General features: G+C 37.9%; 1 protein-coding gene across 1 annotated transcript in view; it reads right to left on the bottom strand.

Moving 5' to 3' along the window:
• Nucleotides 1–295: 295 nt before the first annotated feature.
• Nucleotides 296–26,146, bottom strand: part of IPO5 (importin 5) — a 42,420-nt gene continuing 16,569 nt past the window's right edge. The window contains exons 9-26 of the mRNA XM_059493765.1: nucleotides 22,902–22,989; nucleotides 19,709–19,815; nucleotides 17,212–17,336; nucleotides 17,015–17,104; nucleotides 16,751–16,924; nucleotides 16,305–16,523; nucleotides 15,772–15,855; nucleotides 14,928–15,060; nucleotides 14,713–14,834; nucleotides 14,102–14,198; nucleotides 13,456–13,628; nucleotides 12,932–13,043; nucleotides 12,289–12,344; nucleotides 9,047–9,169; nucleotides 8,251–8,470; nucleotides 5,204–5,432; nucleotides 3,607–3,748; nucleotides 296–1,012 (exon numbers count right to left, since the gene is read on the bottom strand). Of these exons, the coding sequence (XP_059349748.1) occupies nucleotides 926–1,012; nucleotides 3,607–3,748; nucleotides 5,204–5,432; nucleotides 8,251–8,470; nucleotides 9,047–9,169; nucleotides 12,289–12,344; nucleotides 12,932–13,043; nucleotides 13,456–13,628; nucleotides 14,102–14,198; nucleotides 14,713–14,834; nucleotides 14,928–15,060; nucleotides 15,772–15,855; nucleotides 16,305–16,523; nucleotides 16,751–16,924; nucleotides 17,015–17,104; nucleotides 17,212–17,336; nucleotides 19,709–19,815; nucleotides 22,902–22,989 (2,381 nt within the window). The 3' untranslated portion in view covers nucleotides 296–925. The remainder of the gene's footprint in view (nucleotides 1,013–3,606; nucleotides 3,749–5,203; nucleotides 5,433–8,250; nucleotides 8,471–9,046; nucleotides 9,170–12,288; nucleotides 12,345–12,931; nucleotides 13,044–13,455; nucleotides 13,629–14,101; nucleotides 14,199–14,712; nucleotides 14,835–14,927; nucleotides 15,061–15,771; nucleotides 15,856–16,304; nucleotides 16,524–16,750; nucleotides 16,925–17,014; nucleotides 17,105–17,211; nucleotides 17,337–19,708; nucleotides 19,816–22,901; nucleotides 22,990–26,146) is intronic.

The following is a 26,146-nucleotide window of genomic DNA, read 5'->3' as shown; positions in this document are numbered from 1 at the left end:
GGTACAACACTACATTTTATAAGTTAAGAAATGCAACTGCATCTGAACATGAAAAACATTTTAAAGTCAAGATATGTATATATACTGTCACACCAGGAATGCCATTAAGTTTCCATTCTACAGACTCAGGTGAAAAATTTGTTAAAAAGTCAAGAAACAAAAAAGCATAAAATCTGTAATAGGCAACAATATACAAAGTTTCATATATAAAATCGTGACTTGTATAGTTTGTTATTTTCATCTTTTCACAAGAGAAAATTAAAAGAACCACACATCACTGAACTTCTACACAAGCTTCTTGTGTTTCAATGTCATTTATTGAGGAGTGAATGAGAGACTGTCAGACATGCCAAAGAGACTTCACATTCAAGGGCTGGAAGCTGAACAGCTTTCCTCATTGAGTCACTGTACAAGTTGTTTTTGGGAATCAAAAGTGCGATCAATGAGGTCTTCATGCTCGATGTTTGTCTTCAGTTTTTCATCTTTTGATCTACTACCTTGTTGGGCAGAAGGACACTTCCTACCCTACAAAGACTCACACTCCAATTCATACAATTAACACTAGATGTAGAGAAACGTTTATCTGTTATAACGTACATCTACTGCTGAAGGTCTTATGTCTAATGAGAAAATTCAACTTGTTTCCCTTTCACCATCGTATGGATGGCTGATACCGTTAGAAAAATACTCTTCAGTGCTATTGTAGGGTTTACAGGAAACTTCTTTCATGTTGTGGGATAGAAACCGATTTAAACACCGTTCTGAAAGAATGCTTCTTCCTGCTGCCACTGCCTGGAGGTTGCAGAAGAATGGCCTACACGCACTACAGTTCTGGTTTTACTCAGAAAAGAAACAAAAGAAACCTAAACAATAGGGTAAACGTTTATTTGGAGTTAGTTTTCTTGCAGATGATAATTAAGGCCCTTCAAGCAGAGTTCAGGAGCTCCTGTATGGCTGCCTGTTGATCTGCATTGAGCTGTGATATGCATTCTGTCCACAGTCCTCCGGATGTCTAGAAAAAAAATGAGAAGGCGTCTTTATGCAGGCTGAAAGTGTCCAAGGCACATCCTAAACTTTGCTATTTTACAAAGCTCAACATTCACTCGGCTTAGTCCTGTAATATACATGCCAAAGAGACTGAAATCTTCAGGGGTACACAGGGCTACACAGGTTCACCTTGAGATGCTCCAAACGGCTGAACAGCAGCAGAGTAATTGATTTGGGACTTCTGGGAACTCCCTGTAACAACTGTGTGGGTTAAATGGCACTCATGTCTGTGTCAACCACAGCTAAAGCATTTGATGGTTTTGCAATGAAGTTAAAAGACCAATGTTCAGGCAAAACTGAATCATGCTTCTTCCACATGAGTGTTTTGGGCACTGGTGCAGCAGTAACACACTCAGAGCTTCCAGGTGAGCTCTGGGATTACAGCACGATGTGCTACATGAGGGTGTGCAAAATTCTGCTGCCAACATAGGGCGTGGCTCTGCAGTGAAAGGAAAGGTCAATTACTTCCCAGAGAGACCTGCACAGCATCTGTCTGGGTGAATGTAAACCCTTCATCTGTGCTAGCACAGCCCTCAGCTGAGACATTAGCTTTTAAAGTCACCATCAGTAAGGTCTGTTCTAATGGTGCCAGAAAGTGCTGAATATTAATCAAGATTGAGGAAAAAGTAGTTATTAGCTTATCAACAGAAGCTGGAAGCAATTGGCACCCTGCTTTCTTTAGGATAATGACAGGGAAAAAAGTTCCAGGTGACTGACTTTAGGTCTTTAGATTGGCTTTTGCAATAACTGTATAATTTAAGTAAAATTTGAAAAAAATGTTCAATTTATATTTGTTATATTTTACATTCAGCTCTATTATAATGCACTTTTCTCAAAATTTAAAGTTAAAAAATAAAAATAAAAATTTATTAAAAAATAAAAAATAAATGCTCTCAAATGTAAATTTGTGGGTTTAGTTTTAAATACCATTAGGCATTTTAGACTCTTAATGTATGATGAAATATTGTAGAATTAAATGCACTCTTCCAGCATTTCTGATGCATATTTAAATTGATACTTTATGCTGAAATATTTCTGGCCTGACAATACCTAAGCAAAGAAGTTTATACTCAATTCCAATAATGACTATGTTGATCATGTTAGACACTGGCAGTGAAACAGCTTACTGAGATAATTTAAAAATTCTCTTGGAATCTGGGAAGTAGGAGCTCGTTAGCAACTCCACAACCTTGAAAATTCCTATCATAGTATATAAGACTCTTACAGTTAGTAAGAGTATCAAATTCTTACACCTTTACTAAAGTTAAAATACCATGTATGAAGAGAAATAGGATTGGTAACACTGTGCTAAAATTGTATTTTTTACAAGACATGACTTTAAAAATTATGTTTTTCTCCTCAGTCCAAAGGTAAATCATTCAGCCAATGCTGAAGGTCTTATCTCACATTAAAGTTTCTATCAATCCTGGCCAGAACCAGACATTGTTGTAAACAACTAATCTATACATGTATGTGCCACTGTAGTGTTAAAAAAAAAACTTTGATGATTTGAGGTAAAGTGAACAAATGCATTAGGTAAACCCTAATACAAAGGTGCATTCCTAGACTTTGAGTACTAACAGCAAGGATTTTTATCTGTCAGGCAGAATTTAGAGCAGTCACTTACACTACTTTCACTCTGAAACTTGCTCAATTTCCTTCTCTTTATGCCTTCAGAATTTTAACAACTTTTCCTACCAGACAGAATCGATCTCTCAGGCTGACACACTCATACAGGTGAATCAGTTCTAATGTCAAGTGTTTCTAAAATTCTTGAACCTGAATTTTGCCAAAGCAGGTCAGGTAGAAAGATAATAATTGAAGATCAGCTGCATAAAATCCTCCATGCTTTTTTATGAGCAAGATGCTTGCCAGGCACCTTTCTCTCATTAGTACTACATCCACCCAACAACATTTGGCCCTGGAGCAGATCTGCACTATGAACACTATCACTTACAGCACTGTAGAGAAGCACTGTTTAAGTACCTGGACATCCCCATCATCCTTAAGTGATTCATTATGGCATAAAGGATGTGAACCTTACAGCAGCTCCCCAAAGGCAGTGAAAACAGCAAACAGCCACCTATATTTGCACAGGACTGAAAAGGGCAGTAGTAAAATAACTTGTGGTTTGCACTTGTTATCTAACAAAGATCCCAAGCTGCTGCTGTACTAGAAAGTCACCAAAAGGTGCTGGTGACCCTCACAAGAATCACATCTTGGACCAAATCCTGCAGTACAGTTCACTGATAAAAGGACATGCAGATTTCTCTCCAGATTCTAATTTCCGACTCAGAAAAAAAAACCCACAAAAACTAATACTGGCTCACATATTAACCATCTTGCTGCAGGAAAGTTAGTTACAGTTATTTTAGTCAAGTGCAAATGTCACCAAGTTTTATCATGAATCATTCAAGGAACATCAAAAGATCTCCAAGATCACTGGTTGAACCCTTATTCTCTAAGGAGATAAGGCTCTCAAAACTGGTTGAACAGTTTAGTTCCTTCTGCAAGCAGACTCTAAATGCTCCCTTTCTCCTTAAGCAAGCATTTATTTACCTGCACTTGGCGGACAACGTTAGCCAGCCGCTTGGTGCACGGATCTTCGTGTTTGATAGCTTCGTGGATTTCACCATCCGCAATTATCCCCAGTATTCTGGGAAGGTTGGAATTGTTGGGACCCAGGACAATTGGGTTATTGCTGTTACAAAAGACATATTGCAAAGGAATTAATGGTTATCTAAAAATAATGTAAACACTTTACACATAAGTGAAGTGATTTTGAATGATCTTATTCTGAAGCTGCTTATTTAGGTTTAAGTTTCACACAGCTGAATAAGTATGCACAGCTTTGTTGCCTGCTGACAGCGTGTTCCCCCTTCTGTTAATATTTAACCAGCTGATTCTTTACTCAGCCTAAACTTTATCAGGAAGAAGTTCTGAACTTTACAGAATGGCTGAGTTCCATGCAGATGGAACTGTAAATAGTGTGACAGAAATACCCTGCCTAAAAGGACTTGTTCCTCTCTCTGTGCCTCCCAGGACGCTGTGTTACTGGCGTCAGGAGCGTCGGTAACTTCAGCTCTCTGCCAGCACTCTCCATGACACAGCAAGCAAGCAGTTCTGCTCCCTCTTTCCCAGCCAAATGCTGGAGAGGAGGAGTATTAGCAATCAGGAATCTGTGTGGAACACATGATCTACTTGCAGCCCTGCCACCTACAATTGCTGGAATGCAGAGGCTGTGAATGTAGGACTGGCAGAGCTCCAGAGAAGCAGGTAGCCAGGCAGAGCCACCTGCACAGACGTGGGTACAGAAGTGAGCTGCTACTGCAATTCCCAATTTCTGTGTTCCTGTTCACATGCACCTGGCAGCATTGTTATGGTGTCTCATCTGTATCTCACTGCTCTATAATGAATCTGGGGACCTCAGCTGCAATTTTGAGACTTTGCCTTAATAAAGCACCCAGAGATACAAGCTATTCACAAAATACAAAAGACTGTAAGAAATCTAAGTTATTTCCCTTATATTTTTCTCCTTAGATGTAATACAGTGCCAGCCAGAATGTGCTTACTACACAACACCTCAGAGGCTACATTTTTTCACTCATTTATGAAGTGCATCACACTAGAATAACTGTTTACTTTTTTCTTTCATTTTACCTGCAGGAGGGAGCACAAACCCAAAGAATAAACTGAGGGATAAGATCCTTTCAATGATAGCTGAAATAATTATTAAGGGAGACAGCACTGTACAATGATTTTTCCATATTATTTCTCTGCTTTATACTTCACTTTGTTGGAAAGCAAAAGATTGCAAAAACCTGATCAGTTACTGGTCGTGATATGTAAGCAGAGTATCAGAAAGTTTTCCTGAAATTTTCTGTAAAAGTTTTCTGCAGATCCTTTGTCATTATGGATATATAAAGCAGCCAGGATTTTTTTTTTCCAGCTGTAGAGACACTATTTAGGACAAGAACAGGAACTGTTTAAAAAAGCAGCAATAACATCAGGGAAGGCTCAGTTCTGACATTTCTAATTATCTTCTCTAAACCACATGTAGATTAACCTCACAGTTTCTCAGTTTTGGAAAAAGAGGGCAAGGAAAGAGCATGCAAACAGGCTTACTTTCTGCATTAGTGTGAAGACTTTGCCTTACCTCTCAAGTAAGTCACACAGATAATTGAAAGTATGAACAGCTTCTTCTTTGTCTTCATGAAGTGGAAGCCATGATAACCAGTGTGGAAGGACTTCTTCAACGTTTATACAGTCAGGCTTGAACTTCATTATCTTTCCTATTGCTGAAATGCAGTTTTCTGTTGCATTCACATTCTCTTTGGCTTTGGCATCCGGTGACTGAATGACTCTCACCAGCAATGGAAGTGCCTCTAATTGTTAAAAACACAAGAATAAAGTTTAACTGCACAATCAAGGTATACTTTATTATTATCACACATCTGTATATAAAATATGTATGGATGTATACATACACACCACCCACCACTAAAAGGTCATAGGAGTAATCTCACCTGGTGAATCAACTTGGCATAGTCAGGATCATAAAAATCAAGGAAATCTTTCAATGGAAGAAATATGCCAGTTTTTCTCCTAGGTTAATAGCAATTATATTTTTTTAAACAGTCATGTGGGTAACCACACACACCCTTCTAAAAGAACAATTAATGTCACATTTTTAGCTACTAGTGTCCATGCAGGCTTCCAAGCACACTACATGCAAGCAGGAACAATTGTCCTTGTGTTCTTCTGCTAAAAATAAAATACTAAAGCTGTGAAATTCTTTATCAGCACAGTAGGCAGGTTGTGGAATTGTACAGAAAGCACACTTCAAAATAACTCTAATTACTGAGGAAGAGTAAGATCTCTCACTTCTGAATTTTGATGAGTAAGTAGAAGCTTTGCAGTTAAAGAATGCACAATCCACTTTCTATATTAAGTCCACTGCATTAGATTTTGGAAGAATTCAGCAGCTGTGGAAAAGCTGTTAAACATTACAGAACTACAGAAACATCAGACCTGCTAGCTTATGTATACTGAATGCAGGACAATGATGCTGGGCTATTCTCCACAGCAGAGTTTGTTTCAGAGAGGTCTACAATGTCCAGGACAACTGAGCCTGCATTTTATACCTCAGGTTTTCATGGTTGCTGAAGCTAAATCTCATCTCATCTGTATCCCACTCACTAATACTAATGAATGACTCTGTAGGTATTGTGTCCTTGCAACTGTAAAATTAGGAGGGCATCAAAATGAATCAGCATAATTTTCTCCCTACAGCCTACCAGAAAAGTTTTCTCTTGTCTATAAAACAGATGCATTCTCACATAGATACTGTGTTAGACAAACCTTAAAAAAGCCTTTTGACAATGGAAGACCCATCTTGTACAATGTTAAGCTTTTCTCCAAGGACTGACTGCTCTGACATCTGGCACCACCCAGTTTGAGGCCACTGATATGAATTAGGAAGAAATCCATGCAGTTGATTGATACAATTTTCACAGAGAACAGCTAATCATATTCTTCCACCAACATAACAGAAGCAACCTTGCCAGCTGCATCAATTGTAACCTTGTACCCCTGTTGAGAAAGTGATTTGTTTTGCTGTAGTTCCCTTCCATCCTATTTCTTTGCCCTTTACAAAATCTGGTTTTTATGATGTTTGTTTCATCAGGTAACTCACATGCCATTTACAAGTTCTTGCTATATTCCTGGACATTTTTAACTGACTGCCAAAAATGCTTATATCAATACCTCTGCTTTTTCTGAAGAGTATTTACATACTCTTCAAACTTGCAAAAGAACAATATGCCAGTGCTATATATCACCCAGTAAAGAAAATAAGTTACAAATAAAAGCCCACAGACGTGGTGTTTTTCAGAGATATAGCAAAACCTCTGGGGTAGATAATGTCTCATGACATGGATTTGTTTCTAATCACAGCATATCTTCATCTGTTAAAATAAATCATAAAGTTCTTTCATGTATGCAAAAAGGATTTGGAATACTTTTGAGGTGTCTGCTAATAAACTGTATACTGTAAAGGTGAAAGTTTATTTTATCCAAAATTCAACTTAAGGAGAAGCCAGGTGTCTGGGCATAATCAAGAATTATTTGTCCAAGTACAAAGAGAAGCATCAAAGATTTTACAAAGTTTAAGTGGGGTAAGATAAAGTGTAATTAGAGAAAAATAAAAGACTGTTAGACTTCAACAGAGGCTAAAAAGCTCAGAAAATTTCAAAATCAGAACTGTCTAGACAATTCTAATTTTTCATGCTCTTAATGATTCATTGCAAGGCTTCCCACACTGCTTTTCCTTTTCTTTTTAAAAAGACACCTTATCCTGATTGTTATCATGTAACAGTTACATTAACAATGAAAATTACAACCCTGATTGATGTAGGCAAGACTTGTGTCAATCCCTATCAGATGATTCTTATTTTCTTAATTCAGCTTTCATATAATATTCATGCAAAATACATATTTTAAATACATATACTTAGATGATATACTATATCATCTAAGAATGTATTATACATACTATATATATTTTATTAAGAAAAAAGGAAAAAAAGCCTTTAATAAGGGGTGCTACTTAGTGTGCAAAATTAACTTTGGTGACTGGCAAGAAGAGTGCAAGCAGGCAATAATTTCTTTAAATTTAGGATGAATTTGAAGTTTCAAAGAAATTTGAAACATTCAGAAAGACAGCAGACAAAATGTTGCTGATAAGTACTCTCACACTCATTTCACTTCTTACTTTACAGAAATCAGGTTCCTTTTTATATAATCAGAAAGCAGAGAGCCACACAAGTCATATTCTAGGCTATTCCTTAATATAGGTCTCTTGTGTAGTTTTTCCAGACATCCAAAGGCTTTTGCATTAATATGTAACCACATCAATATTACTAGAAAGCATCTATGAGACAGCTGTGTATCAAAAAGATGGTTTTTATGAAATTAACATTTGCATGCCAGATCATATTTTAAAAAAGAATATGTAAATCAAGTTTGCTAAGCAGTCAGTGCTGCAACAGGAATGCTACTAAGCAGAGCCACAATAAAAGCTTGAGGAACTGAGGTGGTTTGTCACTCAATCCATCACTGGTCTATGACACAGGTAAGAGCCAGCAATCTGTTGCCCAGCACACCCGCAGGTGAGCCGTTCCCATCTGTCCCCAGCCGCAGTACCTGGGCAGACGGGCCGGTAGCTGTCGCCGCCGAACTGCGCGATGACTCCCACGCCGTAGGCAGCGGCCTGCCGCACCTCGGGGCTGCTGTCACACACCGCCTCCAGCATGGGCCGCAGGAAGTACTCGGCGTACTTGAAGGACGAGGGGCTGCAGTGCTCCACCACGTCGTCAAAGATGCACAGCCCCCACTGCCGGTCCGGCCACGGCCGATGGGGACACTGCGGCACAAACAGCCAACAGCTCAGACACCCCGAATCCTTGTACAGCCAATGAGTACATCAACAACAGTCACAGGAACAGGGGTCTAACACTTTGGTTAAAATCTTCAGGAGTGAAATTCAATCCTGAAACCATGTAATTTGCAGTAGTGATATTCCAGCAATACCATGAAAAAAACAAAATCCAGGTGTCCATCTTTGCACCTCTGTTTCACACTCCATTACATGTATCAGTCTCAATTTTTCTCCATGAGCCTGCAACACTTTTTTGTCCCTGCTCTCGAAATCCATTTTTGAGATACTGGACAGTCTCAAGGAAATTTAATTTCTGAAAACAGTTGTGTGTGTCAGTGATCCTGGATCTTTGAGACACAGATTTTAAGTAGCACAGCAACGACCCTGCTCGGAAAGCACGGGGTAACAACTTCATCCCTGATCTAGAATAAACCTTCTATTTTGTAAAACAGTAATTGCTACATTCTATCTACCAAGTTCTCTAAGACTTCAGCATGGATGGCATATTAACCCATCAGAAAAAATAATTATGTTTAAATTAAAGGAAAACAAGGTACTTACAATTAGGTTGACAATTAGTGGAAGTAACCTTTCAAACCATGGCAGTACCTTCTCCTTGTAACTACTGAATATTGAGTGCAAAATATCCGACACTTTAGTCAAAATATAAACATCACTGTCATCCTGAAAGGAAAAGGATACAATTCACATGAAGACTAACAATCTTTAAGGGAGTGGAAGTCAAAAAAAGTTGATTTATGACTTTTTTGGTAAAACTTTTTTTTAAAGTTCAATAATTTTCAATTCTTTGTCTAATTGCAGAATGATAGAAAAACAAAATGGTTTGGGTTGGAAGGTGCCTTAAAAATCATCTAGTTCCAAACCCCCTGACATGGCTAGGGACACATCCCACCAGACAGGGACACTTCCCACTAGAGCAGGTTGCTCAGAGCTCCATCCAACCTGGCCCTGATTGTTCCAGGGAATGGGACATCCACATCCTTCTCTAGGCAACATGTTCCAGTATCTTGAGGGACATCACTTGTTACTGTCATGTCGATACTGAGGCACTGAATTGAACTTTTTTAACATGGCCATTCAATCAATTCCTTATCTGCTGAATTAATCAAATACAGATCTCTTCGTATTAGTGACAAGGATGTTGCGTGGGACCCTTTTAAAGGCCTTACAGAAGTCAAGACAGATGACATCAGTTGCTCCCTCAACAGTCACTCCATCACAGAACCCACTAAATTAATCAGGCATGATTTGCATTTTGGAAGCTGTATCAGCTGTCTCTAATCACCTCCCTGTCTTCCACTGCTGCCAGGGAGATGTGTTCAAAGACTGTACTGGGCACAGAGACTGACTCACTGCTAGTTCCAGGAGTCCTCCTTTTCACCCTTCTTAAGTTGATTGCTAGAACTCAGTTGCCTAGATTTATTTCAGGGATAGAAAAATCAGATCAAGACAAAACTGTCTTGTGCAAATTTGCTGCTTCAATGGGTTCCCTTTACAGAAGGCAAAAGGCCTTTTTCCTCTTCTGTACCCTACGGATATCCTAAGAAGCTTTTGTGAAAAAGGAAATGGATAATTGCCTTTGTGATAAAAGATTGTGGCAAAAATAGAACAAATATTATTCTCCTCCTTTGTTCAAATTTTTCACCTTGCCCAGTTAATATAACAAACCAGTCAAATAAGGAACCTTACCTCAGAGCTATCAATTCAAGTTACATCTACAGGTGAGGATTATTCCCTGGACATACTTATGCTGGGAAAACTCTTAACTTTCTTTTACAGCAACTTCTATTGCACTCAGTATGGACCTTTTAACCAGTTTAACAGGCAGGGAAAACAGTACAGCTAGTTTCTGGTCCCTAGTGACCTTTACCTTTCTCACCTTCTGGTGACAAACTAGTAACTATTTATTGTGCAACAGGCAGCTTCCCACAACTGGATATTTAAACCCTTCCTAGTGAGCCAATTTCTGCACCATCAAGGCACACCTCAAGCAGGAGCCCTGGCACATGCACACAATGACATTAAGAGGTAGAGAACTGCTCCAGCACACCACAAGGTCCACCTAGCCTGGTACTGCCTGCTAACCAACAGCTGATAACAGATGCAGGAAGAGAGTGTAACACTTGCTTGGTGTACGCTTCACACTCCCTATCAAATCAGCAGTTTAGTTATTGCTGAAGTGAGGGCTGGATCTGAAACTACTGTTTGAATAACCTTCATGACTTCTGTGCTTCTTCTATTTCTGCTGCCTTGAGGTAAGGGCTACATGAACATACTCTGAGACCAAAGGTGTATATCCAAAACATAACTAATTTGTTAATTCTGTCCATATGGCAAGTGATGTCCTCATCCCACACCTCCTTTCACAGGGTAATGCAGATAAGCCTTTCTCCAGACTTTACAGAACAATCAGCAAACACTAGAACATTTTTAAAAACGCCTTGCAACTCTGTTGCAGAGTAGGGACTCAGCTTTTCTGAAACTGCTGCCTGCTTGCATTTTTCTAAGTACAGAGTGACACAGAGGAAATAAAAGGGTCTTGGAGGCAACAAAAATATATCCTCTTGAATGCTGGCCTAATTCTCAAAAGCCCAAAAGGAGAGTCAAGAACCACACTGTTATTTAAGACAGTATTTACATAGGGGTGTGATTTCTGGAGTCTGAATCCAAGTTAAACTCATGTGATCAAGCTTCATACCTGCATTGTACAGCAAAAAAATTTCTTAGTTCTTAAATTTACTGAGCACCCTTTGTCTTGTGTTATAAACAGCAGCAGCCATTCATTATTACTCTCTCTCCATACTAATAATGATTTCATAAAATTATTGTATCTCTTCTACAATCACCTCCACTTTAAACTATTAACTCACTTTGGTACCCTAGTGTGTAAGTAGTTAAGTAGTCACTTTGGTATTCCCTCATAAGCAAACACATGATGGATGGCAGCTGTTTATCCTGCTGTCCTTTTCTGTTTTTAGGCTATTCTTTTTGAGACAGGCTCCTGATATGACACACCAGATGTCTTGGGATCAGAGGTATAGAGGCCCAAGGTTAAGAGCCACCCAGCTTGCAAGGCTCAAAGAAAAAGCAAGTCAGCAAGGCTAGACCTAAGGGATGACCTCATTGCAGTCTACAACTTTCTCACTGGGGCGAGAGAAGGGGCAGACACTGATCTCTTCTCTCTGGTGACCAGTGACAGGACCAAAAGGAATGGCCTCAAGTTGTGTCAGGAAAGGTTCTGGTTGGGTATTAGAAAATACCCAACCAGAAAAAGGTTCTTCCCCCTGAGGATGGTTGGGCTCTGGAACAGGCTCCCTGGGGAAGCAGCCACAGCACCAGCCTGACAGAGCTCAAGAAGTATTTGGACAATGCTCTCAGGCACATGGTGTGATTCCTGGGATGCCCTGTGATGAGGCAGGAGTGGAGTCGATGATCATCGTGGGTCCCTTCCAACTCAGCTTATTCTGTAATTAAGTAGTCTGCTGTGAAATCTGTATAAGTATTAATGTCATCCAAGAATTGTTTGAGCAGATGAAGAAAGTAAAAAGCTATATCCTGAACTTCATACTTCAGCATATCAGACAAGGAAACCTTTCATATTTTCTAATTCACAAATGCAGTGTGACTCATTTCTTACTGTTTTGAAGGACAATGGTAACAAGATTCTTCTATGAAGAAATAATTCTAAGGATGCACTATGCCCTAAATGAGTCAAAAGCATATTTTTGCCATATTTCCATCCTGGTGCTTGTAGAGCAGAAAAATTCTTCAAACTAACTTACTTCATCTTGTAATGACTCTTCCACTTGCTCATCATAGTCTTCATCTTGTCTTTTCACTAAATTAAAAGAAAAAAATTAAACCACTGCCTTTGTATAAGTGCGTAAGAAGCCTGTGAAAGGGAAAAATTATGCAGAAACAAATTTAGAAAACAGGAAACAGTAGCGGAAGATGCAACAGGAATTCTCCATTTTTAAGAAGCTTCAAAAAACTTCCACAGAAAAGGAAGAAATACAGGATAGTCCAGTTAAGGAATGTGTAAAAATGCCCATGAAATAGAAACAAACACACCAGCTTGTCCACAAACTTAGAAACAATAAACTACTATTGCTTTGAGAAAACTGCAGACTTCAGATGAAAAAACCCCAGGGAAATGATAACACCATAGATGTGCACTGTCTCTCAAGTAAATCTGTCCATTAACTTTTGATTAAACCACAGTATGCTGAAAATTACGCCATCTTCATCCTCCACAAGCTTACGAATACAACTCATGGATTCTGTTAGTTCACAGTCCAATTACTTCACATAAATATACAAATCAGTGAAATTGAAACAGTTTTTTTCTTTGTCTTCAGAAATAATTAGAAATTCTGCTTTAAAGAACAGCCACATCCCATGTTAACAGGATTTGTGTTAACTTACCCTGTCTTAATTCTTGATTTTTAAAGTGCTCTTCTAGTTTTTCTTTCAGTATTCCTCCAAGTTCTTCAAAGTGTTCGTTGTTAAGGCATCCATCTCCCATTACCTCAATGCACTTGTGAAACAAAACAACCAGTTTTTCAGCTTTAAAATTTAACATGAGCAGCCTTAATGAAATCTAAGCAAACAAAGAATATTAATACATGCAAGAATAATATTAGAAGAACAGTCATACTGTAATCAATGCTCAAATTATACAAGTAAGGCACAGTACCACTGTACATTTCATACCCATAATTTCAGTTGCTCATGGTTACAATGAAAAAATTTGGTAACTGTTTTATTCTTGAAAAAAAACAAAACAAAACAAAACTTTTTTCATCAGCTGTAACAACATTTATAGTCACAACAAATTTCCAGTAGAGGAAGCCTTGCATTTATTTGAGCCATTTAAAGGAACACCAAACCGTCCCTTCTTATTTCAAAAAGCTACAAACAGTAATGCCATGAAATCTGTAGAATGTTACCTTTGCAAAAGAATGCATTATTTCTGAGAGGACATCAGACTCTGGCTCTGTCCCAATGGCTTTGATGAGAGCATCACACATGAAGTGCCACATCTGTGTGAGGTACTCGGGCCCACGAACCCTGGCACACTCAAGCAGGAGGGGCATCGACTCTGCGGCTGCCACTCGGACACGTGCCATTGTTAAGGAAATACAGCAATCAACACCAACAAAGCGCTTAGAATTTAACATCCCACCACCATGATGAAGTTCTTGGTTTTCTACCTGAAACTCATTTCATGACAATCCATGCATTTGATTTCTTAATTATATATAGATTAAATCATAGGAAAATTACACTGCCTGCTCTTTAGAAGCGGTTTCAAGCCTGTTTCAGGCCATGACAGAAAAGCTGTTCAAGTTCTTTTCTGCTTTGTTACACAAACATTGCTTTTTCTACTGATTGCTTATTTAAAAAAAAAAACAAACTAGGGGGAAAAATAGGAATAACACATTGCCTAATGTGTAAACCAACATTCTCTGAAACCATTTCTGCTATAAAGTCACAGACTATTTTAACATTAACACTTTCAATTCATTTAGGAAAACAGCAAGCACAATCTTGATTCTGAGTTTGTTTTCACATTGGTATTTGTTAATAGGATATCATCATGGAAATAGAATTTCAACAATGGAACCATCAGCTTTACAACTTGCTCTGTGTATTCCACAAATCCTTCTTTTAGCTCTTTTGCATAGCAAACCTGAAAAATAGAGCACAGATATACCTCTTTTAAGGGATAATACTTACATTTTTCAACTATGTAAAGGTGAGAGGGAGATTGTTAAAAGTGCAAGGGGTTTTTTAGCTTATTTTAAAAAACATGTAATAATTTGTTTCCCTTTCCCTCAACTGTGGTAATGTGACAAACCCTGATAGCCGCATGAGTTCTCACTCTTAGGGCATGCATGTATTTTTCAAACCAAATTCCAAAACAGCAATATATGCAAAAAGGAACTACTTTTTAACATATCCAATTCCTTAAGTTTTGCTAACAAAGAAAAACCATCTATTCATTTAAAAAAATTTACACTCCTAAGTAAATTAACTGTTTTTAATCAAGTAAACCACACACAACTAAGTGCTGTAATCCAAACTAAGCAGTATCACCCAAAACACTCTTTCACGTGAGACAAAAAATATTTTAGGTGCAGATTTTGGCTTCAGACTTGATTGACCAGAAACACATTGATCACCAAAACTGTTTTATTACTCACCAGCATTTGGCATGCAGTTGCTTTTTCTTCAAGGCCTGCAGTTTTAATTCCAAAACTCTGCTGATCACCTATGCTTACAAATTCCCAACCATCATCATCGCTCATATTCTCCATATCTTGTGCTGTTATACGGAAGGAAGGAAACATAATGTAAAACTACTACAAAATAATTTATTTCAGTATGCTTTTCAAGCAAAACATCATCTTAAACCTACTGTCTAAAAGAGCAACTTCAGGTTTAATGGATGCAGTCTTCATTAAAGGTCCCATGACAACAGGAAGGTACTGCTGAAATTCCTTTCCAAGAATTTTACACATTCTGGCCCATGCAGAGATCATGTAAGAAATCTAGAAGACAGAAAGCAGAATTTTCATGTCCCACATTTTATTTTAATGCATACTTAAAAGGAAAGCATCAAGGAAATGCTTTACACAATAGGACTTTTGAAAAGAATTTGTCAGCAGTCCCTAAAGCTTATTTCAAAGAGAAGTAATCCAATATGCAATCCACATAAAAATGCATCATCAAAAGACATCCCAAATCTGGCAAAACCTTGACAGCACCTCCAATCAAAGTTGCTATACATGTAAAAATGTGACAGTATAAGATTCATGATTACATTGAAAGTACCTGTTCTACAAAATATTTTTTCTGAAATATTTCCCAAATTTAAACAATACTGCCAAGCCACATTCCTGAAAATGGTAAAATAGAGCAAAAAGTAAAAAAGGTTGCAGTACTATGTTTTCAGAGGAGTATTTGTTTTCAAATATACAAGTTAAAATAGCTCTCTGCTCATTAGAACAGCTGCTTAACAAGTCTTGTTGATCTATTTATAAGAAGGTGACAGCAAGCTCAAATTTCTTCTGCAAATATAGGTCCTGGAAGTCTCATTTCCTAACCACACTTCTGTGAAAGATTCTAGGGCCATCTCAATGTCAGGTTTTGTAACACAGGCTGGACAATTAGCCTGAAAGGCCAGGGAAGGGGCAGAAACATCATGTATACAAGGAATGTTTTTAATACCAATGAGCTGTAAATACACAATTTCAACATACCTGTGGATCATCATCTTCTAGATCACTGAAGTCTGTTTGTGTCTTCAATAACAGCTGCATAACATCTGATGCATCCTGCATAAACTAGATACAGGAAACAACTATGTTTTTAAAGGCAAATTAAGATGCTACTTCTCAGAGACTTTGATGCTCACTTAAACTTTTTCAGGAATCCACATACAAAACTAAGTTCCCTTTGAACTGCATACATTTTGCCCCTGACACTGCCTAAATGTGATGCTGTGTCATTTTTCTTAAGGCAAAAAAAAAAAAACCTCAAAGGAAGAAAAAATTATTGCTTTCAACATTTTTCAGTGTGACAAGAATTACTTAAACTACAAAAAGATTCTATTGCAAATTTGTGAACCTAAGCAGCAACACAGTCATCTCAGAAATGCAACAAAGACAAGCACAGAAATCAGCAACAATACAGCTGCATTTTTAACAAGTGATTATATTTATTCAGTACTAATACCACAAAAATAAAGGCATTAAAAAGTGTATTTAGACCATTATACAAAATCTAAGCTTACCTTTTCTTTGCCAACAGCAAGACCAATTAGACTGATGCATTCAATAGTCTTTCCTCGCAAAAGTCTTAATTCCTTCTGAACAGCATTTTCAACAATGTGTTTTAGGGAGGGCATAAATAAATCATAGTAGGGAACAAACTTCTCCTCCACTGTATCTGCAACTGATGCAATTGAAGTCACAACTTGCTCCAGAACTAGCTTAGTGCCTTTCTGTATCAACTTGGAAAGAAGAAGAATAAAGTGTTATATTTTAAAAGCACACATTTTACTTAAAAGCATGCCAAATGTGAAAATCTGCTTTTGCACATATGCTAATTCTCGACAGTTTAGACCAGCATCAGCAGATATGTGTACTGGCTCATTTCTGAGGTCTCAGTTCAGCTATACTTATTCTGCTTATGTGACAAGGTTACCCTCCATCAAACAATTTTTTCAGGGTATTATACCTCTTGCAATTTTATCACCATAATGGAATGAAGATGCTTCACTAGATTATCCAAATATGGAATAAGCAGTGACTTGGGACAATCTTCAGTGAAGTTTATGAGTGCTGCAGCTGCATGGGCTTGAACACGTTGGCTGCCTTGATCCTCCATGGTTTGTAGAAGAGCTCCTATCACCTGAAAAAGAAATACTCCTTTCTCAGACAACAAGTTTCTGAAAGGGACATAATTTTACCACTTTTTTCCCCCTACCACTCTACTACTTGCCTTCTCATGAAATTTCTTTTGAAACCCGGGTGCAAAGTCCGTTGCCATTTGTCCAACAGCGTTACAAGCGGCGTATCTTACTCTGGGATGCTGAAAAAGTATTTCCCTCAAGCAGTTAACAAGTAGTCATAACAAGCAGTCATCTTTCATTTTCAGAAATGAAAACATTTTGAAATAATTACTAGAACAATACTCACAGGATCCTGAAGGAATAGCAAAACGAAATTAACTATTTCATTTAAAATTCCCTCCATCTGTTGGTGGCAACCTTCTCCAATGGCAGAGAGTGCCATCAAGCCCGCATGCCTGTACTTCCAGTCAGCTACAGAAGAGTAAAAATGAAGAGTTACTCATTTTGGAAACTACCAAGAACCACAAAGATGAATCACCTTATCTTTGCAGGGGCTGGGGGACACAGGAGGAGGCAGAGTGAAGAACAGGAGATGGAAGGGAAGTTAATGCATCTACTTGATTTGTTAAATACTCTTCTGTTTTCCTCATACATACTTCCAGTGATGCACAAAAAATTGAGTGTCTAATCCAGGCCAAATCCAGACCTAGAAAAAAGAATTCTTAACTGCTGATACAAGTACATACATAGTACTAATACCTGGAAACTGCATTTTTAATTAAATGAGCAGACCAGGCAAACATCAGGACAGTATTTTTAGTATTTTTATTTCCCTCTCCCCCATTTTTTTCTGTTTTAGTATGATCAGAAGAGCCCATATCTTCCTCAAGAAAAAGGTCTAATGACTAATGACTCAAACAGTATCTGAATTTAAAACAAATAAATGATTGGTATCAAACTTTCCAGCAGTCTTCTCAAGACTGTAGGAACAGCAATATTCTACTTATGATGTAAACTTTGCTCACCTCCAAGTCATACTAACTTATTCTCAGAGTAGTGGGTACTGTTGAAATTAATCTTCCATGCCTGTCCCTCTCTCTTTTTTTTTTTTTTTTGAGCAACATGTGATAAACTATAATTTATTTTCTTTTTTATAAAAATCTTTCTTTGTGCTAGAAATCATTGGGATTACAGAAGAGAAAACCAAAGGAATAAACAGTTTTACCAGATGACCTGTGAGAAAGGCATGTTACAGAACTTATCTCCCAAAATAGTGCAATATTTCATTATTGCTAACAACATATTACATTCCTGGAATCAAGAACATCACAGTTCAGAGCAGTAGAATCCTGACACTCAAACTTCTGTCTGACCAGGATGCAATGAAGTATCATCTTGACAGAAGACACAATAGAAAAGCAGCAGTTTATTTTGTGTTATTTCAGTTCATTAGATGTTCCTAGTTAAGCCTACACCTCATCACTCCCACTGCATTACTGTTAGCATGTATTCCAAACTTGAAATTCATGAATCTACAAAATGAAACACAATCTTCTTTGGACCATCTGGCCACCCAATCTCAACTCCAAAGTCTTAAATTATTATTTCAATAAATAATTGTAAGAAGGAGGGGATAGGAGAAGGAAAATCTTGACTTCTGAGAGTACTGTCAACACTTTAATCTAAGCGTCTTCACCTTTCCTCTGTCCCTACCAGTGAGAGCTTCCAATCCAATCCAAACAACATCTTCTGCACTTCCCTTCTCCAAAGAGTATTAATGGTTATGGACCCACAAGAAAACAAGCATCAGGGATGAACTGCATGACCTCCCCTTAACAGGAGTCAGGCCTTCAGTGACTATCAGACTCCACATTTCTCTGCATGTACTACAAAATTAGCTAGTTACTAGCCTAGAAGCTACCAACACTGAGTCAGGTTAGCTCATTTCATTAATAAAACTTTCTTTACAAAAAACCCATTTTAATTCCAAACAGACTTTGTGAGTGTTCACACACACAGCTGGTGCTACCTTGAGTAGCCCTCTGTTCCATACCCAAAATGCTAACAGCCTTTTCTGGACTGGGTTTTAAACCAAGAAGGCAGAACCCAGAACTTCAGCACTATCTTCTACTCCAAAGGCTCAAACCATAGGTCAAATGAAAGAACTTGAAAGCAATGCACAGTACGTTTTGATTCATTGGCTGAGCAGGCACTACAGGTATTTCAAGAGGAAAAGAAGCATCCAAAATAACTGATAAGAATATATAGAAACACCTCATGAAACAAGTATTAAAATCAGCATACCACATAGACAGACAGATTACCACTGACCTCAGTCCATCAAATTCCAGGGGGAAAAAACAAGTTTTCCTCTACAAACTGTAATGCATTAAAATTTCACTTAAATGCAGCACTTCTGGAGAAGGAAAAACACTGAGCTACAGAAAAACAGGTGGCACTTAAGACAAACTTAAGGTACTGTGAGAGGATCTGTTTAGAGATTTAGAGAGAATATTCTGAAATAGAAAAACCCCAACTCATCCCTTATTTTTATGTAATTCCCAGTGTTTTTTAAAAAATTGTATTGCTTTTATGACACCTCTGCTCAGCTGTCCATGTATCAGAAGAAATGTTATAATGCACTCTATGTAAGTTTATTAAATCAGTCTAAGAGAAAGTATAAACTTTCAAGTTCACAGCATGTACAGTTTTTGCTGCTGACATCAAAAGTGGAAATGTGTCATAACCTATCAAGGAGCTAAACAAAAAGACTTAAGAGGTATTGAAGCTCCTGGCAAGCACAGAATTGTTAAAAAACAAGAAAAGAAAAAGCAGTTACTTACGATTCTGAAGCATTTGCATTATATGTTCTTTAATCATTGGCAAAACAAGTTTCCCTCCAAGGCCACATGCCATCCTGTCCAGTGCACTCTCACCAGCCACCGCATTGCTAAATATTGATTACACAAATATCAGTGGTTTGAGATCTACAATAAAACAAGCAGTCCAACAGAGAGCTCTTCCCTGCAGTTCTAGTCTTCAAAATTTGCCATCTGAAAACATGAGCCTCTTTAAGTAAATACACCATATCCACATCTAAAAACACACACACCACCCACAAAATAGTTATTTACTATTCACTGAAATATTTGTTATCTGCAGGCCACTGCTTGAGTCTTATTAGCTGTAGGTCCAAAAGTACAGACTGAATCTCTCAGCAGTTACACACACCCAGAAAAAATTTGCAATGAATGAAGCAATAATATTGGCCATCGTCTTTTTGTCACAAGAACATAAACCAGTTCAGACTTGCTATGATTCAGGTGAACCAGCAGAATTCAAACTTTGGCACACAAGAGCCCTTTCTTGGATGGCTGTACTCAGTAGCATGGTCTCTTGTCAATGACTCGGCAGAAAACATCCAGTCCAGGTGAGCAATTTGTGACTCTTGGCCAGTTACAGAAGTTAGCATAGCCCAACATTATCTATGCAAAGTGATTTGTTCCACCCAATAGAATTATTCCCTATAAAAAAGCAAGAAAGTTTCCAGGACACAGATAACTACTGTTACAGTCTGGATATGGCTGGGAGTATGGTAACTCAAGGTTACTACAGTCCATCCTGGACACCCATGATGATGAAAAAGCTGAGTAATGGTTCACAAAGGGATCAATCTCCCCCTTCTTTACAGTTTCAATCAGTTGGGCCAGAAACATGTTTGAATTTCCAAGTCTCATTACAAGCCATAAATAATCTAGAAACTCACATGTTGTGAAAAAGGTGTTTGTGAAAAGATATTGACAGCATTGTATTTGTTCCTCAGATTGGTCATGTTCAAATAAAAACAGACACATCACCAGCAGGACAATGAAGCATGGGCACACAGGGTTAAACTGGAGCAAACTCACTGAAGCTAACAGACACTTTCATCTGAAATTCCATTCCTTGAGCTTTCTTCCCACCATTAATTCACACATTCAGTTTTAAGAAATAAAGATAGTTTATCTCAGAAAAATGACCCCACATCTCCCTCTAATCTTTGCAAGGCTTTTGCCAAGAAAAGAGGAAGTCGGATTAATCTTTTCCTCCTTTACAATGTCACGCCTTTATGAAGCTGGAGCAACAAAAAACTGGAAATGCTAAAGTATTCCCTGCTGCTTTTGTGTGGGCTGACTCATATCCCCATTCATCAGATCTGAACACACCCTAACTAGGGCGCAGCCCAATGATCATTAGCCTGCTCCTGGGTCTGCACAAAAATTTCAGTCCTCTTAGGAAGCTACAAAGACTCAAACACCAGGAGACATTAGCATGCACATCAGCCATGCACTGAGCTCTCCAAAAAGGTGAGCTTCAATGGTGGGAAGCACATAGCAGCACCAGGAGTGACCCTGCTGAAAGAAAAACTGCCCTCACACACACCATCACCAGAGACCAGCTCATGTGCAGCAGCTTGTGTCTAAGCCTCAAGCTCTCCTATTACTTCAAGGGCCAAAGGAGCTCCTTCAGGCTAAGGCTGTTGAGAGTAACTTGTTTTCTGATCTGTGCTCACTATTTGTGACTTCTAACTAAGAAAAGGAAAATTTTCATTACAAAATCCATAGGCAGCTAAGCTGTATTTAGAAGAACATCCATAGGAAGCTAAGCTGTATTTAGAAGAACAAAGTTACTCTGCTGACAATAAAAAGAAAATGACATGCCTCAAGTGCATGATTCAGCATCCTTACTAAGCTGCCTACAGCAAGCCATCTGAATAAATTTCCACACTCTGAATGGCTTGATAAGGATATGAACTTGAATATTCTATTCCCCCTTGAAATTTTATTAACTGAAGAGATTCAAATACTTAACAAACCTGAATGTAGTGGTGGTGTCTGACACCTGTATAGCAAAATTTCAGCACTCAGGAAACAGGCTAAAAGGGTATGGTCTACTATGTGAGGGAGAGAAGAAAGGACAGCTCACTTTCAATTTCATAATCAAAGAGAACTAAAAAGATTATTTCAAGTAAGGCAAAGATTATTCCATAAATTCCTATGCATCAGTTCTACAGGTGTCTTTTACATGCCTGCTATCTATCAGAAGTTGCTTTACAGGGTAAATGAACATCTCTTTTTTAGTGTATTTTCCTACGAAATCTGTAAGTGTTCTGAGATAAATTGTCTCAAAACAATAATTACATGAGTCTGGATGAACCAGGTATGTCAAAGAAATGTCTAGACTGGTAAATTAACATCCATGTCTTTACAGAAGTGCGGGGATAGTTACCTCCTACACCTATTTCTGCTTTCTTCACTCTAACAGTAGCTGGACAAGAGTAAATGTAACAGGATGCTGTATGCAAACCCCTATTTTAGTAAAAAGTTGGAGCAAGCTACAAAGCATGTAGGAATAAGCAAATCCAAATGACTGGACATCTTTTGATCTTCCTTGCCTAACACACAGCAAGATAAGCTATTGCTAGCCGTACCAAGGGATGTAAAATAATAGCAAAATTGTAGTATTTTTGGTCTAGGTGAAATCCAACAAGGAATTCTGCCATGCATGACAACATCCTTCCAAAGTCACCTTTTTCTGAAAACACCACATTTTCAAGGGCATAGATACAGGAAAATAAAAAGACATTGGTTGTGGATAATTGAACAGGCCAATATGCTTCAACATGGCTTCCAGCTAACTTCAGGATTAGCCCTCAGTTTAGAGGATTAGGAGGCACTGACTTCTGAACTGAGTAATATAAATGACAGAAAAACAAAAGCTAAAGGCTTTGAAAAGCTACAACAGTAGAAAACAGCAAACATGGGGACATGCAACTTGTCTAATTACAGCAAATATGAAAACTGAGATAATTTACTTCCTTGCCGAACACTGCCTAAGTAACCTACAAATAAACTGCTCATGACTGAAGGAACAAAATTACAATAGCTATTTGAATAAAGAAAAAGCAATGCACTATAGGCATTTGCATTCTGCACTTTAAATGTGCCTTTAGCCACAGCCTTGGTAACACATTGAAACAACTACTTTCATAATTACCTGTCAAAATCATCATCTGCAAGCTCATCTGCATTTGCCCAATCTTCATCTTCTTCCAAGTCAACCATCATTGCTAACATCTGAGGAACTAAAAAAAAAAAAAGTTTTAACTCAGTTTGATCTCTTAAAATAGATTCTCAAATAAAAAGTATGAATTTCAAGTTTTCTTTTTTCAAAAATTTTTGAAGAAAACGAGCTTTTCTTCCAGTAGCAGATGGTCAGGTCTGTCAAACTGCATCAGCCAATAATCCAACTGATTGCCACAGAAGTATTTCCAGAACATTCAAACTGAGAGTAAAAAAGTCTTGTGTATAATTTACCAAGACTCAAAATTTTTTTGTAGATCATGACAATGATCTTATAAAAAGCAAAGTCCTTAATAAAGTCTATATTCTTGAAACAGTTAAGAACAGTATTATATGCCTTAAGAACTCTGATATACTTCCTTGATTTTCCTTAAACTCTGGCATCATCCTTTGAACACTTATTAATGAAAGAGACTATTAATTAAGAAAGAATACTACTGAACCCTTAGTTTTAACATAATAATTTTTTTAATGTATTTATATAGTGGTCACTTAGCATAAAGCTTTTCTCTTACAATGAGGCCATGGTTTAGAACTTGAGATTTCCTTTTTCCCACCTAATGCAAATTTTTCTTTTGTGTAATGAACATATCTTGCACACTATAATCCACCAGTTTTCTTCTTCTACCTCTAGACAGTCCACTCTTCTCATTCTAAGTCTTTATAGAGACTATTACACAATCTCTATCACAGCATTAAACTCCTATGCAATAAGCATCAGCAATTCTTACCAGTTGTCACAGGAAGGAGCACAGTGGTTTGTTTGCTCTAAGTCTACCTGCTGCTGTGCCCTTCAGAAGCACAAGGGGTGAAAAGTCTACCTTGCACTTCCAGAGCAAAGTAAGGGGCTCTTAAGCACTTCTTTACTCTGTACGACATATCAATCACTCAGAGAAGTTGTTTGAATTTAGTATCATTTATGCAACAAAGTCTCACTTTGAGCTGGAGACCAAAGGTTTCAATCAAATATTCAACCTTTGATCTTTAACAATCTTTTCAGCACAGCCTACCACACGTCTTGAAGACAGACAGCTACCACAGGTAACTGCCCTTTACAGCAACCTACCTGAAAAACCAGTAGGCATCTAGTCACTGTTCATGCTGCTAATGAGATTTACTGGAACTGATCAAGTATACTGCAATTGCTGAATTTCACAATACACCCACACTATTGTAATCTAACACACAGACAACACTCTAAGCAAACTCACCACCACATATCTGGACAGATGAGAAACTTCTGGTCAACTGATGACAGAAAAAAACTATTGCTCACTGATAGCATTGTAGAGCAAGTATCAAAAAAGATCAAATTATGGATTTATTTGCTTGATGTGGGTATGTGTTTTCAGATAGAAAATATCCTATGGCTACAAAAACCTCCAGAGGGCTCTTATGTACTATCAAGATAACTTCACAGACACTATGGTCCCTCTGGCATGATGCCCACATGTCAGTTTTATATACACTGATTAGACTTCAAAAAACATCAAATTACTGCAGTCCAGAAGATTTTCAGACACAGACACATATAAGTACACAGATGACAAACATGGATTGTCACAACAGCTATGGAATATGGAAGACAAACATCATCTAACAGAAATGCTTTGCGGCTCCAAAAAGTCATGTCAGTGTTTGCTGCTACAAACAAACAAGGCTAAGAACACACTCATCAACGTGCTCTGGCCATCATTATATCTAGAACCTACAATTTCTTGTTTCTTCTTGATGTTTTGCGTGAATGTGACTGCCAGTAAGTGTAATTTCACCAAGAGTTTTTAAAAAAATGTAGACTGTGCATAGAAATTTCAACATTGTCCCAACAAGCCCTCAAAATTTAATTACTGCTAATATATAGACTCTTACAAACAAGTTAAGCTTGAGCCCACTAAGCCTGCTTCTTATCAGAGCAATAAAACTCTCTGCAATCCTGTGAGCTCAGGAAGGGAATTCTTAATCCAAGTGGATTCCTGAGCAGCTAACTGGCACACAGGACACACACTCCTAAACCAGCACTGTGCTCAGTAAAAGCAGCACAAGATGACAATGTTGCCCAAGTCCCAGCTCTAGTCGTGGGTATCAAGTGATCTAGCAACTTCTCAGTTGAATGAAAACAGAAAGCCTTTTAAACTAAGATACAAAGCCAAGAAAAAAGCAGTCCCTTTTTCCTACCTTTTTATCAGGCCCTGAACACAACTGCTTTACCAGTTGTGCAAAATAAATGTCTTTCTCCTAATGATATATTAATAAGACTAACTTTACAATGAACTGCAAATGAAAGGCATTTCTTTCCCATATGGTGCTTTATCTTAATAGAAGTATTTCATCCCTGAACAGCAACTAGCAACCCAAAATAACAGGAACACATTCTAAAGAGGTAAGAGGTACTTCTCTCCTGAACAAATAAGAAGCTTGTAATGATCTGGGGTCAGCAAGTGTCAAGTGTTAATAATTCCAACAAGCTACAGGATGGAGTGAAAACAGTGTTCTGAAAATTTACAGATTCCAAAATACGTTCTAAAGAACCTCTTCTTTAAAAAAACTATTCTACTAGCAGACAGAACTTCTCATCAATATTTTTAACACTTAAGCCAAGTACATTCAGTTTGCAACATTTTCCAACAGAAGCTTTATAATTTTAGTGACATCTATACAACTTTCCTCATGCTGAGGACACAGAAAATTTGTAGTATTTTTGAGTGGAGCACACAGCAAAAGTTATCTTTTATGCAGGTTTCAGAAAACAAGAATTTAGACAAATGCAAGTCTGACAGGGAGGGAAAAGCAGGCTACGCTGCTGTGCCAGGGCCCTGATCTAGTCAAAGAAAAGGTTTAAAAGGCAAAGAAACACCAGTGCAAGCAGCACTGATGCTGGAGCTGCCCAGAAGACATTTATTTTTAGCATTTCAAATAATAATGCATGATTTTAAAAGTGCCTCTTCAAAGACTTTACCATCCACATGTTAAATAGACTAATTAGATTATTTCTATGTATTTATACCAGCATGTGATTTTTTAATTCACAGCTTTAACTCACCACTGATGTTCAACATACATGCTGAATTCCTCAGGCTTGACTTGCCAGCACCACAGAGTATCTGGCTTACATACCAAACTCCAAACTTAGAACTTCAGGACTAAATGCTGTTTTTTGTT

Source organism: Ammospiza nelsoni, chromosome 2, assembly GCF_027579445.1.
Source record: "Ammospiza nelsoni isolate bAmmNel1 chromosome 2, bAmmNel1.pri, whole genome shotgun sequence".
Lineage (NCBI taxonomy): Eukaryota > Metazoa > Chordata > Aves > Passeriformes > Passerellidae > Ammospiza > Ammospiza nelsoni.
The sequence above is the reverse complement of the archived record's forward strand: the minus strand, read 5'-3'. Positions and strand labels throughout refer to the sequence as shown.